The 20424-nt window shown below is 36.0% G+C and overlaps 1 protein-coding gene across 2 annotated transcripts in view; it reads right to left on the bottom strand.

Annotated features, from left to right (window-relative positions):
• Positions 1–224: 224 nt before the first annotated feature.
• Positions 225–20424, bottom strand: part of LOC136042003 (venom protease-like) — a 78176-nt gene continuing 57976 nt past the window's right edge. The window contains exons 1-2 of one of the 2 annotated variants that reach the window (XM_065726836.1): positions 9257–9440; positions 225–1155 (exon numbers count right to left, since the gene is read on the bottom strand). In XM_065726836.1, the coding sequence (XP_065582908.1) occupies positions 308–1155; positions 9257–9401 (993 nt within the window). In that variant the 5' untranslated portion in view covers positions 9402–9440 and the 3' untranslated portion in view covers positions 225–307. Of the gene's footprint in view, positions 1156–9256; positions 9441–20424 lie in introns of those variants that run through there. The other variant, XM_065726837.1, reaches the window with a different exon arrangement.

Here is a 20424-nt window from a genome sequence, read left to right as displayed (position 1 = left end):
TCAGCACCGCTGGTAGGTACTGTAAAGTTCAATGTCGTATTCTTTACCTTTTTTTATTGTTATGCTATTGTTGTGTTATTGTGTTTGTGTTACATGTTATTCTTATGCATTTTTTTACATTTATGTCTTTTTTCTGACTCCAAATCTTTTTTTTACCGCAATATCTATGCATCTATTGTGAATTATAAACTATATCGTAATTAAATATAAAATATGTCTTATGATTTTATGCGCACATAAATTTACTTATGCTCAATTGAAAGTAATTAATGCAAGAATGAATACGTACAAAAATGGGTAAAAATGTTTACAAAGTATTCCTGACATTTTCTTCAATCCAATCCATGTACGAAGTGATGCGAGTATACACCCCTGGGAATTTTTTGTCTGCACATCGGTTTCTAAGACCAAAAGAAACCAGACCGATCAAGTAATTGAGGCCTGTCTTAGAGTCAAACACTGTAAGCGGCCCTCCACTATCACCATCACACGAATCTTTCCCGGGTGCCCTGGCACATATGTGTTGATCTTTTATTGACCTCCAGACCTTTGAGCAGTCATTTTGGGGAACTATTTTGAGATTAACTTCTTGTAATATAGATGCAAATTCACCCCCAGAAGTAAGTTTTCCCCATCCCGAAGCTGTAGCCTCGCTGTTAGCAAAGTCATATTCTCGAAGGTCTCCGTAAGGGAGACAAATAGGGGCTATTCGGCTCGTAAGCGCTACTGGAGTTTCAAGCACTACAAGGGCAATGTCATTCTTAATACCCGTTCTAGTTGTTATGTAATCTTGATGTGTTACAACTTCTTTTACTGGCATGTCAATTTGATTTGGATCAGTTTTGTCATCTTGATCGTGCTCTCCTAAACGCACTGTGTAATCATTCCCTTGCAATACGCAATGTGCCGCAGTTAGAACATGCTTGTTAGAAACTAATGCTCCTCCACAAATATGATTAGAATTTTCCATTATCGAAGCAATCCATGGATGGCTACCAGGCGTGGCTGTTTTACCACCAACGATTGAGGGGAAGATTTTGCTTCCACAGTCCGACTCAGCACAATTCTGGTTCAAATTGGATTGGACTTGGCAAAATTCTGGGATGGGACTTGAACCTGGATCCTCATCTAGCAATGGATTGTTGATTACGGGATCTAAAAGAAAGTTGGACTTGAAACATTTATGTCTTAAAATAACATTGACAATTTAGATATACATAATTATAACAAATCGAAGCTAACAAGGAATGTTCGAACACACAGAATATATACACAGGCCCTTTAAAAGCGGCTTCTTAAGGCTGAATAGAAAATAATTCCGGAGGTAATATTTCAAAAAAAAAATAAATAAAAATGGTAACCCATTACTATGAACAGTAGCATAGTGAAATAGAATGCAGTCTATTCTACTACGCAGTCGATGTCTAATAAAATATGGTAGAACTAACTCCAGATATTTTTCTTTTTGAAGTATAATTTTGCTTTCGAAGGTCATATTGAATAAAACTTGAAGCTAGAACTTCTTTTCAGTGTAGTTTTTCGAAAGGACTTCTGCGGTATATTTCATAATGTCGTCAAAAATCCGTAATACTATGTGATATCCATCGATTTATCAGGAGATAGTTTGAGTTTTTGTTCTTAAAACTAGCTGAAAATAGAGCTTTTGATATTAATATTACTTTGCTATAAAAATGGATAAGAATGATTCTTGACACATAAAAAACTTCTTTGTAAAAACTCTTGTTTATTAAAAGCAATTAAACGAGCCAAAACTATTTGTTCAGAATTTCCTTTCTCCTGTGTTTGAAATCACATTTGCGCAACAAATGTGATTTCTTTTCAGTTTTTTCAGTTTTTGCAACTAATCATAGAATTGAAAATACCTTTTAGCAAGAAAGAACCCAGTTCTTTGCCCACCCATAGAAGCGTTGATAGGATGGATTTTTGTTTTTTTCCTTTTTCTAATGCCTTCGTACAAAAGTATGATGCCATGACAAACAAGCTAAAATAGGATAAAAGATAAGCAACCTTTGGGTTCTTAAAACTAATTAAATAAACAATCATTTAACTAAAAATAAAGTAAACTTTTTCCGAGAAAACGATCAGAGCTTATTCTAAAAAGTACTACGTAATTCAAAACAGCATTTTCAATGATCAATTTTGGACTTTCTTGGGGAAAATTTAGCCAAAATTTGATATCGCAAGAAATAAGCAGTAAAAGAAAGTTACCCCTCCCTTTTGGCGCCAAGATATGATATGGTCCCCAAATAGTTCAAAGAAGAAGTGTTGAACATGAATTGTGTATCAGTTCAGTCTCAGAGCTAGAGAGAACCAGTCTATGAATCCAATCGGATTAACTTTTATGCTGTGTTATATTGTGCAATTAACTTTTTCGTCAGAAATTCCATTGATTTGGATTACGCCAAATCTAATTGTTGACAAACTAATTGGATATACATAAAGAATATTTCAAAAGTTGTGCAATACAGATGAGCTGACCTCATAAAATACGGATTTGAATCTTGGAAATTCTCACGAGACTCACCCCTTAATCAAACATGAGTGTTGCTCTGTTCATCGAGTTTTAATAATAATTTCTTTCAAACAATTTGATGTCGTTCTTGCAAAATTTAAGGATTTTACTCTTTGGCCAGCTAGAATAATAAAGACTGTTAAAGATAAACGAGGCAAGTATGCCCCATGACAAACTCCGGCTTGTTGACGCTAATCTCGAAATTTATGATCCTACTGCGGAGAACTCATCTATTCCTGCTGCAAAAAAGGCTTTTAGTGAACTTGCCACCGATCTTGATATTTTCAAAAGTTATCTAAATCTTCCCTTGCACTTGAAGTCAATATTGGAGACAAATCTAGACTCGTCACCGTCAAGAAGCATTAGCTCGATTCATAGACGGCTTGTTACGACTCAAGGTGTGTTGGATAAAACTAAAAATGATTTGATGGAGAACATCACACAAAGGTTTTTTGTAACAATTTTATTGAAAATACTCATTTTTTATACAATAGCGCAACAAAAGCGGAACTTGCGAGGATGTGCTAAAATAAAACAAAAAGAAAAAGAGTATGGAGCATGAGACCATCTACCAAAATAAAAATGAAAAATAAACAACGAAACACTAAATTATATAAATGTGTTTTAGTTTCTTTAAAATTCCCTGACTCCCTTCATATTAATTATCTTCATATTAATTAGTCCAGTTTGATGCTTGAACGAAAGATTTTCATCGAGAAGAAAACCGAGCAATAGGACAGACCGATCCCTAATGAGTAGCTATGGGAGGATTATTTATCAAAAGCGAACTTGCGTTTTCTAGGAACATGAATGTCCAACCATCCGTTAGTTCAGTAATTTGCTGAAAAATCTCAAAACATGAAAAAAAAGTGACTTTAGTGACAAATTCAGTGAAAAAGTGACAAAAAAAAACACGTCCTAAAAAAAGTGACCAAAAGACAAAAAAGTGACTGTGGCCGATTCCTGTTCAAGCCAAGAGAGGGAAGGTATCTTATCTTTGAGTTTTAGGCAAAGCGATTCTAATAGTTTACTTTTTGTTTCGATCCCACACTATTACCAGAAATTCCGGGTTACTGTATCACTTAGTATGGGACGTGATTGTCTCTTGCTAGACTGCTAGATACCGCTCAAACCCGGATATAGGCTATAGTTCTTGCTTTAATACAACTCAGTGCCCTACTACTCACGGAGAAAAATCAAAAAAAGAAAAACATCTATCAATGTATAATATTGTGGTCGCAGTCAATTTTTTGTTTTTCAACCCAGTAAATTTTCCTCGTTATTGAAGTCAAATGAGGGTAAATTTTCTCTATTAGAGTTTCGAACAAGGCAATTCTAATAGTTTACTTCTTGTTTTGATATTCATATTACTGTCAAACCGAAAATGGGTGTGACAGTGCTCTTCGAGCTCTAAGAGCCTTATATTTGCCCATTTCCCCACATTTCCACATTTCCCCGTCCTTAGAAACTTTGTCAGAGCATTGTTTAAGGCTGCGTACAAATGTGAAATTATTCGGGACATAACCATTACCAGGACTGAAGGAAACTGAGATTCTTCACTTACTTGTTGAAGAAGCATTTTGTAAAATTCAAATTAAATGTAGAAATATTAACCCGCATACATCTAATCTTAGAGTGTCAACTGATATGTAGCAGGTAATGAGTACATTTGAAAATAATCTAATTAGAGTACCCCAGATCAGGGATGAGTTTTCTTCGGTTCCATGTGACTGTAACGAACAGTTGAAAAATACAAAAGTTATTCAGTTTCTAAGAGCATTTTCAAAGTAAAAGGGCTTCAATGAAATGGTTAAGGCTTTATTAGACAAAACTGAAAGATATATACCCATGGAAGAAAGACAGAAAAATAGATTTTCCACTGGCTGGAGAGATAATATATTAGATATGTTTCAATTATGTGAATACCGCGCAAGCAAAATGCTTTCATATAAAGACAACGTTCGTTCCGTTGCCAATAATCTTCAAGTGAAAGTATTTCATGAAGGCATGTCAACGTTGAACAATTTGGAATTGGCACTAATTCGGTGTGTCATGCCCTGTCTAACTATTTTGTAACTAGGGAAAGTAATGGGATCGAAGACATCTGCAACCGAACTAACTAATGTTCTTAAGAGAAGAATCATTTATTTGCCAGTACATGTCCAAGAAAATACAGAAATACTTCCAAAAAGTTACTAAACATAACTAGCTTTGTGATTATCGCCAACGGTCAACCTAACTACAAAAGAAACGTTTGGTTCACTCTGATTGATTTGAGGAAGATACACAACGCCTTTCTTTGGTTGAAAGACAACAAATATTTGTAGAAAAATATAAAAGCGTTCACAATAGAAGAATCGGAGCAAGTACTTACAAATCACCTATTGGAAAAAGAAGAAGGTCAAGAAACCCCACATAATATACTGGAAAGTGCTTTCCGGAAAAGTGCATTTTTCAACACAACCATTAGATGCATCAGTCCCAAAAGACTTCATAGAAGACTTCCAGAAAAATAAGAAGGTTGACTGCAATCAAATTCAGATGAAACAATTGGTGGGTATAGGTGAAGATTTGTTTCAAGAAGGAATTGATGTTATGGCGTTCCCTAATCTTTTTCCCGGTGGAAAGAAACTATATGAGAGACATGACCCGTCAATTTTATATTGGGAATTCTGATTACATCAAATGCCGTCTTCTAAGTATACATCCACAGTTTCGTAAAGATATACAATACTTATTCCACAACTTTGAAGTTCAAGAAGTTTCATATTTCTGTAATAGCATTGGTCACATTGTACACAATGTACGACCCAACCAAAACGCTCACACTTTCATGGATCGTTTGAAAAATTGAGATGGATATATGAAGTTTTAAATATTTTCTCTGCTATCCGGAATCAGAGGTTCACGCCAATATTTTCAGGCACTTACTAGTAAAGTAAAGGCAATGATAAAGCAAGAGGGTCCACCAACGCTATTCGTTACTCTTTCTTGTGGAGAATGGTATTCTCCAGAGTTTATCAAATATTTACAATAAATAAAAAAACAATTTCCGGTGTAGATAAGATGATTGCAGGAGAATTGGTTTCTTTGGATCATGTTCTGTATCTGTGCATTTTCTACAGAAACAGAGAGCAGCATCTAACGAACTAAAATGTGCGAAGGACTATTCTGCATTTTGGAAAAGTAAAGGATCATTTTTGGTGCAAAGAGTATCAAGCCAGAGGAGCACCAAATATGCACTGTATTATTTGGATAGAAGATGTACTTGTTATTCGATCAACGTCAGTAGAAGAAGTCATTAAATATTTAAACAGTATTATGCCTTGTTAACTTCCAGATAAGTTAGCAAGTTCAATACTCCACAAATTGGTTGTCGATCATCAAGTACACCGGTGCAACAGATGCTGCCAGCAAAAAGTCAAAAGAAACCAAAAATGGACCAGTTAATGTAGATTTGGATTTCTTCTTCCTTTAAAAGAAAAGGCGAAGATGCATGACATCGTCGACCGCTTGGTTCGTGGACCAAATCACAAAAAAACACTTAAGAGAATTTGCAACCTTCAACGTAAAGACACTGAGCACTATGCTACTGACTACAGCCCCTCATTATTAAGGACAAATTTATCAAATGTTGACGTTCACTCACATTGCTTAAACACTATCGTATTATATCACAGATTAAATTACGAAGGCAGAAAGTTCTGATGTTGACAATACATTGGAAGAAATTAACAAATCCCTTAAATCACTTGGTCAAAAAGCTTCATTTTATTTATTAAACCAAGTGAAAACAAGCCAAGTTGGTGCCATTGAAGCAGCTGATAGCTTCTTGGTGCTAAACTGAATAGCTGTTCAAGACAATTTAGATTTGTCGATTCATCGAAGCTAACTGAATTGAAAAGGACACTGAAAACCCGTAAGAAAATAGAAGAGATTGCTGGAAAAGACCCAGGAAGGTAAGACTTATTTGTCTACCAGTGGGTGTCTGATGCGTCTGCAAATAGACCTGACAGTTTGGAAAATATGAATTTATATGAACCGCTCAGTTAGTATGAACGAGTAAAACAAGGAAAGTATAAGAGTATGAGACTGATAAATGGTTCATCCTACTTAAGAAAGCGAATCCACAGACCTTATATCGTTAAGCACAAATGAGATAATCCTCTTGAATCTGACAAGAATAATGAAATTTATTATAGCTTGCTTCTCAAAATTTTTAATCCATGTAGAAAGGAAAGTGAAATTATAGTCAGTGGCCTTAGTAGTTTCGAAACATACTGTATTGAAGTTAAAAAATTTTCAGAAACGACGAACTATCACGAAAAACTGGTGTCTAAATTTTAAATTGACAAAGAATTTAAAGAGAAAGTTCGAGAGAGAGCTTAAGTAATTCATCAAAATGAAATTGACAATGAGCCTACAATTTTTGAAAAAATAGATGATTTCAATAACACAATACGAGGAGAAGTAATTGACAGAGCTGTTGATGCGATGGAGGAACTAACAGCAGCAAACAGACAGATATTGGAGTTTGACACAATGGATCACTTACAATCAGACTACAAATCCCTGAATATTGATCAAAGAAGAATAGTTGACAAATTCATGGCTATCATCAATTGTATAAACACTCAAAAATTACTCAAGATGTTCGTTTCAGGATTTGGAGGAATGGAAAAACCACGAGTCATTGATGTTAGTCGAAGAATGCTTTGTAACCAATTTAGCAAATAAATCTACCAAGTGGTCGTTTTGGCTCCAACAGGACTTGCAGCTAGCGGCATAAAAGGCGTAACAATAAGTAGATGTCTAAATTTGCCTGTGGACAAGCAAACAGCGACATAATATACTCCTCTCTCCATTGAGCAGATGTTTACATTGCGGAAAACATTTTCGCAAAGACGTCTGTTTATCATTGAGAAGATAACCATGGTTTCGTCATTGATGATGATGTACATTCACTTGTGTCTTACAGAGATAATGTCCAACAATCTTTCAATGGGAAATAGTAACTGTGTTCTCCTCGGTGTTCCACTGACGTTTCTTGAAATTTGAAATCGTATTGGATCTATGGTTACATTTGACCTATTGGATGAGTTTGATTATGATGAGCTGACTATCAACATGAGACAAGAAACAGCTTAACATTCGAGTTGGAGAGTGTGAAGAGACCCAACTTCCTTATCTCAATGAAAGAAAATAAGAAACAAATAGTCATTGGATACATATCAAGGTTGCAGCCATAGCTGAAAGCTAAAAAAGAACAAACCACGGCCCGTATTAACCAAAAATTTAAACACATTTTAAATAAGCCTGTCTAGTGAGGAAGAAATGTGACCTGTGTCTGATCCACGAATGTTAACTATTATTTCGATCACATTTAATAATACAATGTTATTTTGATAACAAATTCACGTGAATTTCGAGAAACAGCCAAAAAAAACTTGAAAATGGGTCGGACAGAACTATGCCATCGGAATCACAATTGGCGAAAACCCCATACAGAAAACTTGTAGTTCCCACCTTGAACAACAAGGAAAATCCCTTTTGCGTGTGTAGCACTAATATGTCCTCTTTTTATTTTAACACATCCTCGCAAGCTCCGCTTTTGTTGAGGTATTGTGTAAAAAATGAGTATTTTCAATAAAATTGTTACAAAAAACCTCTGTGTGATGTTCTCCATCAAATCATTTTTAGTTTTATCCAACACACCTTGAGTCGTAACAAGCCGTCTATGAATCGAGCTAATGCTTCTTGACGGTGACGAGTCTAGATTTGTCTCCAATATTGACTTCAAGTGCAAGGGAAGATTTAGATAACTTTTGAAAATATCAAGATCGGTGGCAAGTTCACTAAAAGCCTTTTTTGCAGCAGGAATAGATGAGTTCTCCGCAGTAGGATCATAAATTTCGAGATTAGCGTCAACAAGCCGGAGTTTGTCATGGGGCATACTTGCCTCTTTATCTTTAACAGTCTTTATTATTCTAGCTGGCCAAAGAGTAAAATCCTTAAATTTTGCAAGAACGACATCAAATTGTTTGAAAGAAATTATTATTAAAACTCGATGAACAGAGCAACACTCATGTTTGATTAAGGGGTGAGTCTCGTGAGAATTTCCAAGATTCAAATCCGTATTTTATGAGGTCAGCTCATCTGTATTGCACAACTTTTGAAATATTCTTTATGTATATCCAATTAGTTTGTCAACAATTAGATTTGGCGTAATCCAAATCAATGGAATTTCTGACGAAAAAGTTAATTGCACAATATAACACAGCATAAAAGTTAATCCGATTGGATTCATAGACTGGTTCTCTCTAGCTCTGAGACTGAACTGATACACAATTCATGTTCCCATGGGGGAACATTTTGAGGAGAGGGAGGCCCCATGGACCTCCCTCTCCTCAAATTGAAGGTCCTCCAACATTTAAAATCAGGTTCTTCCAGAATAAGTTATGAATAGCTCTAAGGGTCGGATAAATAAAATAAAACTCCGATCTATATTTGAACGATTTATTGCGATTTTATTTATACTTAAACGCTAAAAAACCAAAACATATATAGTAATATTCAAGCGTAATTAAATCATTATTAACTATATTAAAAAGAAAGAATAGTAGATATTTTGAAATGATTTAAAATATTTTAAGGAAGAATGAGATACATTTTTCTTCTTACTTTCTTTATACAATTTACATGAGATAAAAAAAAAATGCTTACCCTCAGGTTCAGGAGTTTGAAAAGGCGTGTTTCTTGGATTCAATTCTCTATTAAAGTAGTCTAAAGCCTTTGGATTGCAGCAATAGGAACTATGAAACGACAATATCAGAAAAAATAAAAATGAACACATTCTTTTTTTGGGCATATATTCCTGCTTTAAGACTGCAACCAATTAATTTGAGAAATTCCAACAATGGTTAAAGATTTGAACAAAGACCGGAAGGATATCGAGATAAAATAAAGAAGTAGTATTTGTGGTAGATAAACTATTAGAGTCAAACTCACATTTAATGGATTGTAGTCGAGTAGACAGTTTCATTTTCTAAGTTGGTGTCTCTACAGTCAAACGTATTTGAAAGGCAAGTAGTCCCCTTCCGTAAAGAGTAGCTTGGTGAAGAGTGAAGTGTTTCCACCTTAATGTATCAGCTGTCAAAAGCAATTGAAAGGCAAGCAGCCCACCGTACCCCTTTATACCCCAAAACACATCTGCAGTTCCCATGGCATCTGATAAAATTATTTTTTATCATAATCAAATAGCCCAAAAAAACTCTCTGTTTTACACTTATTTGAAACTTATGCCCAAAGGTCCCTGGGCCGAGAAGAGCTAAATAGAAAACAGAATGGATTTTTGGCCTGGGCCCCCCCAAAAGTGCCAAGAAACTTTATTCTTACTGACCTGTAACTTGTATCTGTAAATTGGTGGCTACGGGAGGCCTTAAATACAAAAACAAGAGCTAAGAGCTCATATGGCACTTGTGACGAGGTCGGAAGAGCCAAGAACCAGAGGCTCATATGGCATGAGCTCTAGCAAAATTATAAATATAGATTTAAAAGGAAAATCAGATGCTTAATGCCGGTCGGCATCTAAAATAAGAGCTCTGAGACACAAGGTCCTTCTAAATATAAAAATTCATTAAGATCTGATTACCCACTCGTAAGTTAAAAATACCTCATTTTTTCTAATTTTTCCTCTCCTTTCAGCCCTCCAGATGGTCGAACCGGGGAAAACGACTTTATCAAGTCAATTTGTGCAGGTCCCTGACACGCCTACCAATTTTCATCGTCCTAGCACATCCAGAAGCACCAAACTCGCCAAAGCACTGGACCCCACTAACTCCCCCAAAGAGAGCGGATCCAGTCTGGTTACGTCAATCACGTATCTACGACATTTGCTTATTCTACCAACCAAGCTTTAATCCGATCTCTCCACTCTAAGTGTTTACCAAGATTTCTTGTTTCCCCCTCCAACTACTCCAATGTTATCAGATCTGGTCGGGATTTGAAATAAGAACTCTGAGACATGAGTTCCTTCTAAATATCAAATTTCATTAAGATCTGGTCTAAAGTTAAAAATACCTCAATTTTTCTAATTGTTCGTATTTAACACCCCCCCAACTCCCCCTAAGTGAGTGGATCCGCCTCAATTATGTCAATCACGTATCAAAAACTTGTGCTTATCCTTCCCATCAGGTTTCATCCCGATCTCCCCACTCTAAGCGTTTTCCAAGATCTCGGTTTCCCCCCTCCAACCCCCTATTTACCTGTACCCGAATCAAATTAAAATGGAGCATCTGAGACATAAGATCTTTCTATATATCAAGTTTCATTGAGATCCGATCCCCCATTCGTAAGATAAAGATATCTCAATTTTCAAGTTTTCCAAGGTTTCCGGTTTCCCCCTCAAACTCCCCCCGGTGTCACCGGATCAGGTTGGTATTTAAAATGACAGCTCTGATGCACAAGCTCCTTCTATATATCAAAGCTCATGAAGATCTGATTACCCTTTCGTCATTTTCACAAAAAATCTCATTTTTTTAATTTTTCCGAATTACCCCCCCCCCCCCCCCCCGAGCTCCCCAAAAGAGAGCGGATCCGGTCTGGTTATATCAATCACGTATCTTGGACTTGTGCTTATTCTTTCCACCAAGTTTCATCCTGATCTTTCCAATCTAAGCCTTTTCAAAGATTTTAGGGTCCCCCGTACTCCACCCAATGACACCGGATCCGGTTGGAATTTAAAATTAGATATCTGAGTTACGAGGTTCTTCTAAATATGAAATTTCATTAAGATCTGATCACTCCTTCGTAAGTTAAAAATACCTCATTTTTTCTAATATTGTCAGAATTAACCCTCCTCCCAACTCCCCCAAAGAGAGCGAATCCGTTCTGGTTACGCCAATCACGTGTCTAGAACTTGTGCTTAGTTTTCCCACCAAGTTTCATCCCAATCCCTCCGCTCTAGTTTTCCAAGATTTTAGGTTTCCCCCTCCAACTCCCCCTAATGTCACCGTATCCGGTCGGAATTTAAGGAGATCTCTGAGACACAATATCCATCTAAATTTCAAATTTCATTAACACACCATCAGATTCAGCGTATCAGAGAACTCTAGTGTAGAAGTTTCAAGCTCCTATCTACAAAAATGTGGAATTTTGTATTTTTTGCCAGAAGGCAGATCACGGATGCGTGTTTATTTGTTTTTTTTTTTGTTTTGCTTTTTTTTGTTTCCCAGGGGTGATCGTATCGATCCAGTTGTCCTAGAATGTTGCGAGAGGGCTCATTCTAACGGAAATGAAAAGTTCTAGTGCCCTTTTTAAGTGACCAAAAAAATTGGAGGGCACCTAGGCCCCCTCCCACGCTAATTATTTTCCCAAAGTCAACGGATCAAAATTCTGAGATAGCCATTTTACTCAGCGTAGTCGAAAAATCTTATAACTATGTCTTTGGGGACCACTTACTCCCCCACAGTCCCCATGGGAGGGGCTACAAGTTACAAACTTTGACCAGTGCTTACATATAGTAATGGTTATTGGGAAGTGTACAGACGTTTTCAGGGGGATATTTTGGTTTGGGGGAGAGGTTGAGAAGAGGGGGTATGTTGGGGGATATATTTGGGGAACTTTCCATCGAGGAATTTGTCATGGGGAAGAACATTTCCATGAAGGGAGCGCAGGACTTTCTAGCATTATTTAAAAAAAAACACAATGAAAAAATGAATATGAAAAAGTTTTTTTCAACTGGAAGTAAGGAGCAGCATTAAAACTTAAAACGAACAGAAATTATTTCGCATATGAGGGGCTCACCTCCTCCTAATACTTCGCTCTTTACGCTATAGTAATTTCAACTATTTATTATACGGCTTTTTTGATTCAGGGGTCATTCTTAATGAATTGGGACAAAATTTAAGCTTTAGTGTAAAGAGCTAGGTACTGACGAGGGGGTGAACCCCCTCATATATGTAATAAAAACATGAGAAAACAAAAGTTCGTTACGTAAGCTAATTTATAAGTTACGTATATCTTTTACTAATAAAAACATTCGCAAAAAATTAAAAGTTTTACTTTCCTTTTTAAGTCAAAAAATCGGAGGGCAACTAGGCTTCCTCCCCCACTCTTTTTTTTCTCAAAATCATTCGATCAAAACTATGAGAAAGCCATTTAGCCAAAAAAAAAAAAAAATGCAAATTTGGTTTTAATTATTCCCCTGCGGAGAGCCAAAATCAAAACATGCATTGATTCAAAAACGTTCAGAAATTAAATAAAAAAAACTAGTTTTTTTTAACTGAAATTAAGGAGCGACATTAAAACTTAAAACGAACAGAAATTACTTCGTATATGAAAGGGGCTGGTCTTCATTAACGTTTCGCTCTTTACGCTAAAGTTTTTTACTGTTTTAAAAAGTAAGTTGAGAGAAAGAGCCAAACTTTAGCGTAAAGACCGGGACGTTGATGAGGAAGCAGCCCCTTTCATATACGAAGTAATTTCTGTTCGTTTTAAGTTTTACTGTCGGTCCTTACTTTCAATTGAAAAAGCTTGTTTTTTATTATTTAATATATATATATATATATATATATATATATATATATATATATATATATATATATATATATATATATATATATGCATATATATATATATATATATATATATATATATATATATATATATATATATATATCTATATATATATAAAAATAAGTTGTTTGTCTGTCTGTCGACTGACGTCATGTTTGTGTGTCGACTGACGTCATGTTTGTCGACTGACGTCATTATAAGGATTGAGCTGTATGTCGTCATGAAGTTGTTTGTCGTCTGACGTCATGTTTGTCGACTAACGAAACTACAGACCGGGACACCGGGACACAAATGACGTGTTATGTCTGTTATAACGTAATAGAGGCAACAATCTTGACAGGGCCTTTTGAGGGTGAGGCTTTTCTTATTCCACGCATTCTCATGATTCCAATGGATCTGCCTTTTCAACCCTAAAAGATTGCAATTCCCAATTTGATTAGCATATTTAGTTTTCAGTCCAGAACCTCCAGGTTTGAACCTTGGCTTTAGCATTAATACAAAAGAAGAAAAAAACTAAAAAAGGTAAAAACTACAAAAAAACTAAAAAGAAAATATCTATATATATAAAAATAAGTTGTCTGTGGATGGATGGATGGATGTGTCAGGTGACGTCACCTGAAAAAACTGGATCAGGTGACGTCAAAACTGAAAAAACTAAAAAAAGGCAAAAACTACAAAAAAAACTAAAAACTAATAAAAAAAATAAAAAAGCTAAAAAACTAAAAAAACTATAAAGGTAAAAACCAATAAAAAACTAAAAAAAAACTGAAAAAACTAAAAAAAGGCAAAAACTACAAAAAAAAACTAAAAACTAATAAAAAAAGTAAAAAAGCTAAAAAACTAAAAAAACTAAAAAAACTAAAAAAAGGTAAAAAACTAAAAAAAATAAAAAATAAAAAAAAACTAAAAAAAGGAAAAAACTGAAAAATAAGCTAAAATAAAGGTAAAAACCAATAAAAAACTAAAAAGAAAAAAAGGAAAAAACTAATAAATGACGACACTCAAAGAGAAAGCGACCAGGACAAAAGGAATGTTCGATTAGCAATCAACAAAGCACCGGGACACAGGGAGTATAAATGACGACCAGGACATAAGTAAAAAAAAAAAAACTATCTATATATATAAAAATAAGTTGTCAAACTAAAAAAAGGCAAAAACTACAAAAAAAACTAAAAACTAATAAAAAAGCTAAAAAACTAAAAAAACTAAAAAAAAGGCAAAAACTACAAAAAAACTAAAAACTAATAAAAAAATAAAAAAGCTAAAAAACTAAAAAAACTAAAAAAACTAAAAAAAGGTAAAAAACTAAAAAAAACTAAAAACTAAAAAAAACTAAAAAAAAGGAAAAAACTGAAAAATAAGCTAAAATAAAGGTAAAAACCAATAAAAAACTAAAAAAAAAACTGAAAAAACTAAAAAAAGGCAAAAACTACAAAAAAACTAAAAACTAATAAAAAAAGTAAAAAAGCTAAAAAACTAAAAAAAGGAAAAAACTGAAAAATAAGCTAAAATAAAGGTAAAAACCAATAAAAAACTACAGACCGGTACACCGGGATACAAATGACGACCGGGACACAGGGAATATAAATGACGACCGGGACACAGGGACACAACTACAACGGGGACACCGGGGGAAACAGGGGGATATAAATGACGACCGGGACAAAAAAACTAAAAAGAAAAAAAACTAAAAACTAATAAAAAAACTAAAAAATCTAAAAATCTAAATAAGCTAAAAAAGAAAAAAAAAGGAAAAAAATAAAGGAGAAAAACAAAACTAAAAAACGAATGTATATACAGACCGGGACACCGGGATACAAATGACGACCGGGACACAGGGAATATAAATGACGACCGGGACACAGGGACACAACTACAACGGGGACACCGGAGGAAACAGGGGGATGTAAATGACGACCGGGACACCGGGACAGGGAATGGTCGATTAGCAATCACCATCAACAAAGCTCAAGGGCAATCATTAGAATCATGAGGTATAGATCTGAATACAGATTGTTTTCCCATGGACCATTATATGTTGCATGTTCAAGAGTCGGTAAACCTGACAATCTATTTATATGCAAAGACAATGGGACAGCAAAGAATGTTGTATATTCGCAAGTTTTACGTAGTTAAAACCATATATATATATATCTATCTATATTCACAGGTGGGACATAGGGACACAACTACAATGGCGCGTAACTATTATGGCGCGTAACGACTTACGCGCGCGGGGGGGCTTGGGGGGGGCGCGAAGCGCCCCCACCAACTAGGTGTTGGGGTGGCGCGAAGCGCCACCCCAACAGCTAGTATATATATATATTTATATATATCATCTTTTCCACAAAAATAATAATTTAGTGCTTCTGCTTAAAAACAGCAATCGAATTGATGCCTCCTGATACGCAACTATCAACAAAGTGGAAATCGTTGTGGTCGGTGATCAGTTCTTACCTCGAGATAATATTCTTTATAGGCGAAACAATCAGTTGACAAGAATTGCTTAAAATCATCGATGCTATGATGCCCTACAATATCCTGACGAATATAAATGACGCCCGGGACACTCAAATAGAAATCACAGGCTGGGACACCGGGACACAAATGACGACGGGGACACAGGGAATATAAATGACGACCCGGACACAGGGACACAACTACAACGGGGACGCCGGGGGGCACAGGGGGATATATAAATGACGACGGCAACAAAGGAAATGGTCGATTAGCAATCACCATAAACAAAGCTCAAGGGCAATCAATAGAATCATGAGGTATAGATCTGAATACGGATTGTTTTCCCATGGACCATTATGCGTTGCATGTTCAAGAGTCGGTAAACCTGACAATCTATTTATATGCACAGACGATGGGACAGCAAAGAATGTTGTATATTCGCAAGTTTTACGTAGTTAAAAACATATATATATATATATATATATATATATATATATATATATATATATATATATATATATTCACAGGTGGGACATAGGGACACAACTACAATGGCGCGTAACGACTTAGGCGCGCGGGGGGGCTTGGGGGGGCGCGAAGCGCCCCCACCAACTAGGTGTTGGGGTGGCGCGAAGCTCCACCCCAACAGCTAGTATATATATATATATAGTATGGGGAGCCCGGCGGCTTCGCCGCCAGGCCCCGGCACTAGGCAGGTGGCAAGGTTCTATATATGGATTCTCTTTGTCGCTTGTTTTCTAACTGTAGATAATTTGAGACAATTTGGTATCTTTTCAAAAAAATTTGATTGTTGAAGCAAATCCGATTTCTAACAACGATATCTATTAAGCTTCAAACTTTTGTTCTTTTTTAAGGTTTCTGAATTGTTGTAATCCCTTATATACAAATATTTTTGCAATTACCAGCCACCGGGCCCCGGCACTTGGCACGCAGCGGGTTTCTATATATAGATTCTCATTGTCGCTTGTCTTCTAACCGCACACAATTTGCTGTCTTCTCATACTGGATTTTCAAAGATATTTGATTATTGAAGCAAGTCCGATTTCTAACAACGATATCTACTAACCTTCAAACTTTTGTTTTTTTGAGGTTTTTGAATTGTTGTAATCCCTTGTTAAAATATATACAAATATTTGCAAGTGCCAGTTCTTTGCTCTTTATGCAAATTAATGTTATTTCATACTAAATATTTTCAAAAATATCTGACTATTCAACCAAGTCCAACTACTAAGCTTCAAACTTTTGGTGTTCTTTTTAAGGCTACGAATTGTTGTAATCTCTTGTTAAAATATGCACAAATATTTTTGCAAATACCAATTTTTGTTTTTTACGCAATTTAATGTCTTTTCATACCCCAGTCTGTTCAAAGATATTTGATCATTAAAGCTAGTGCGATTTCTAAAAACGATATTTTCTTTTTCAGGTATTTGAATTCTTGTTATCCCTTGTCAAAATAAAGAATCATCGATTGTAATAGCTGCAAATTTTCACTTTTTAGGCCTTCCTACTGACATTATATAACTAGTTGCGTTCATAAAGGTTTATCAACGCGCCCCCCGAGCCCCCCGTGCGCGTAAGTCTTTACGCGCCATATTAGTTACGCGCCATTGTAGTTGTGTCCCTGTGTCCCACCTGTGAATATAGATAGATTTATATATGTGTTTCAAACTACGTAAAACTTGCGAATATACAACATTCTTGGCTTTTCCATAGTCTGTGCATATACAAAGCCTTATGTACTAATAATGACGTCATATGCAAACGCTCTTTTTACAAACAAACAAACATGCATACACACAGCTGGTTTTTATATAGATAGATAGATAGATAGATACAATACAAATTAACTGCGTAAAACTTGCGAATATACAACATTCTTCGCTGTCCAATTGTCACTGCATATAAATAGATTGTCAGGTTTACCGACCCTCGAACATGCAACGTACAATTGTCCATGGGAAAAACAATCAGTATTAAGATCTATACCACATTTTTCTAATGATTGACCTTGAGCTTTGTTAATGGTGATTGCAAATGCTAATCGAATTGGGAATTGCAATCTTTTAAATTGAAAAGGCAGATCCGTTGGAATCATGGGAATGCGAGGAATAAGAAAAGCCTCACCCTCAAAAGGCCCTGTCAAGATTGTGGCCTCTATTAGGTTTTCCATTGTTTTTTTTTTACGGCAAGTCGCGTGCCATTGCAAAGCTTTGGTGGGTTGATATTTCTTTAAAGTATTATTGGTACGCCTATTTTTAGTTGTAGCACGTGTGGTGGAAACCCTGAAAGATCCACGGAATTTAAAAATTCAGATGGATAATTAACTGCTTCATTTGGTTCCAAAACTGTGTCGACTGACTTGTAAAGGACTGCCTGGTCTCGAATCTTGGTCAAAACAATATTGTTGATTTCGTGGACGTCTATATTTTTGGGTGTAAGAATCGCTCTTTCACTTAGCCATTTATTATTTTTATAATTGTTTAGAATATTTGGAAATACTTTTTCAATCAATTCATTTTTGGACGTCACTAAATTACAGAAATCAGCAGGTAGTTGTATACGTCCTGAAATTGAGTCTACTGGGAGCTTTCCGTTTCCAATTGCCAGCAATTGATCTGAAAATGTTTGACCAGAGTCATCGTTTTGCAATCGGACACGCATATTTGTAGTTAATTTTAATGTTTTTACGTGTGCCCATAAATTAGATTTTTTCAGGCAAGCATTCATTTCGTCTGCAGGAGTTGACCTAGGTATCATAGGTAATGTTTGCCTGAAATTTCTCGCAAGCAATATTAATGTGCTGCCAAAGGGTTTCGACTTCCCTCGCAAATCTTTCAATCATTGATCCAGAGCCTCGAGCGATTTTTCGTGTGCCATTGTGCACTCATCCCAAATAATAAGTTTGCATTGCTGCAATACTTTACCCATCCCAGATGATTTGGAAATATTGCACGTGGGAGTTTCTGTAGAATGCATATTCAGAGGCAATTTCAAAGCGGAATGAGCAGTTCTTCCCCCAGACAGCAATGTTGCGGCTATTCCAGACGACGCAATTGCCAACGCTATATCATTTTTTGATCGAATTGATGCCAGAATCAGTTTTATCACAAACGTTTTACCAGTACCTCATGGCGCATCCAAAAAGAAAATTTCTCCAACGTTGTTATCGACACAATGCATTATCGTATCATAAATGTCTTTTTGTTCCGACGTTAACTTGGAAATGTTATTTTGTACATACGACAATAGATCACTCGTACTGTACTCGTCGTATTCTGTCGTACTCGTACGTCACTTGTTCACGATCCAATTCTACACATGTCTAAACAGCAGCGATACGGTTAGGTGAAGGCATTCCCAAATCCTGAAGAGGTTTGTTTGCCATACGTCCGCACAAATCTTCTATAATAACTAAAGTGTAGTTATACATTTCTGATGTAAAATCAAAAGTCATATCTGACGTCTCTAACTGTTTTCGATGGAGTATATCTTCGGACATTTTTGACTTATATTTTTCCCATAACTCTGTAGGAGCTGATGGAGAGCAAGTTGTTAAAATGATGCCAAACAATGCACGAATTTGACTTGGAGTTGACGTTTCGCACGCGTCATTGATGCAGTTATCCCAGTGTTGGTCATTCTCCAATAAATTCAGAGCTTGGCATGCACTACGGTAATTGTCATGTACAAGTACCGTTTACAGTTCTCAAATACTCAAAGGATGTCGGACCGGGTACATTCACCAAAAGCAGGCGTAGAAAGAAGCATTCATGTTGATTGGGGTGAACGGTGTAGAGTCTTCCTATCGTGGTATCTTTGAAGATGGTAGGTTGGCCGTCGACTGACTTACCCTGTTTTCGACGTTCAAATACTTTATTTTTAGTATTCCACGTGTAATACGAAGGCACTTCAGTATACAGCAGTTTTGTTGCAAAAGAATCATTTTTGCAAAGCGAAAAGAAACCGGTTAACTCTGTATCCGGTGGATTCAGGGCACTTTGTTGCACGTTGGTTTCCGAGTAATAAACACGTTGACCATTCTGTAAATGTACCGCTAAATGAACAACAGCTGGACTACGATCATGTATCGGAAATGAAAGAATTCGCCAAACAGCTTCATTACTGCTTATGTATCTTCCAGCCTGATATTGTACGATTTCGTCGATATCTTTGATTTCGGGCTGCAAGCCAAAAACTGCCATGTCACTGCCTTTGTTGACGTATTTACATATGTATTTGATTGCCTTTACGGAGTTACAGTATTCAACGTTTATGTGTGCAATAAATGTTTTTGATAATAATGGGGAACATGGAACAACCCACAGGTTATCTACTTCGATGGTGGTACCGTTACGCTTCTTTATTATTGCTGTTTTACCGCCATCTTCAGTAGATCTTCTTCTATATTGTGGGTAACCATCATTGCCAGTAATTGTGTTGGATACTAAAAGTCGAGGATATTGCTTTGTGCACCTTCCTTTGGCCATGCATGGTGAATTTTCGTTCAGTGCACCGCAAGGTCCATGTATCATATTTTTTACAATAATATCATGTAACCCCTTATCGACATTTTCATCAGGTATTTCAGCGGAAATCACATCATCAATTTCGTTCGAAATAATTTTTGTATGTAGCCAGATTAGTATATGTGCATGTGGCAAACCTCGTTTTGGCCATTCCACTGAGTACATCCAGCATCGCACTGACCCAAACACTTCAAAATTTACTATGTAGTTTATCAGTGATTTCAACTTTTGCCGGAAGACACGGGCTGTTAAAATATAATTTTCTTCATCCTGCCGAATCATTAGTCTATAGGAATAATAATGCATTGC

This window comes from Artemia franciscana, unplaced genomic scaffold (genome assembly GCF_032884065.1).
Source record: "Artemia franciscana unplaced genomic scaffold, ASM3288406v1 PGA_scaffold_55, whole genome shotgun sequence".
NCBI classification, from domain to species: Eukaryota; Metazoa; Arthropoda; class Branchiopoda; order Anostraca; family Artemiidae; genus Artemia; species Artemia franciscana.
Note: the sequence above shows the minus strand (reverse complement) of the source record. Positions and strands in the feature narration are given on the sequence as shown.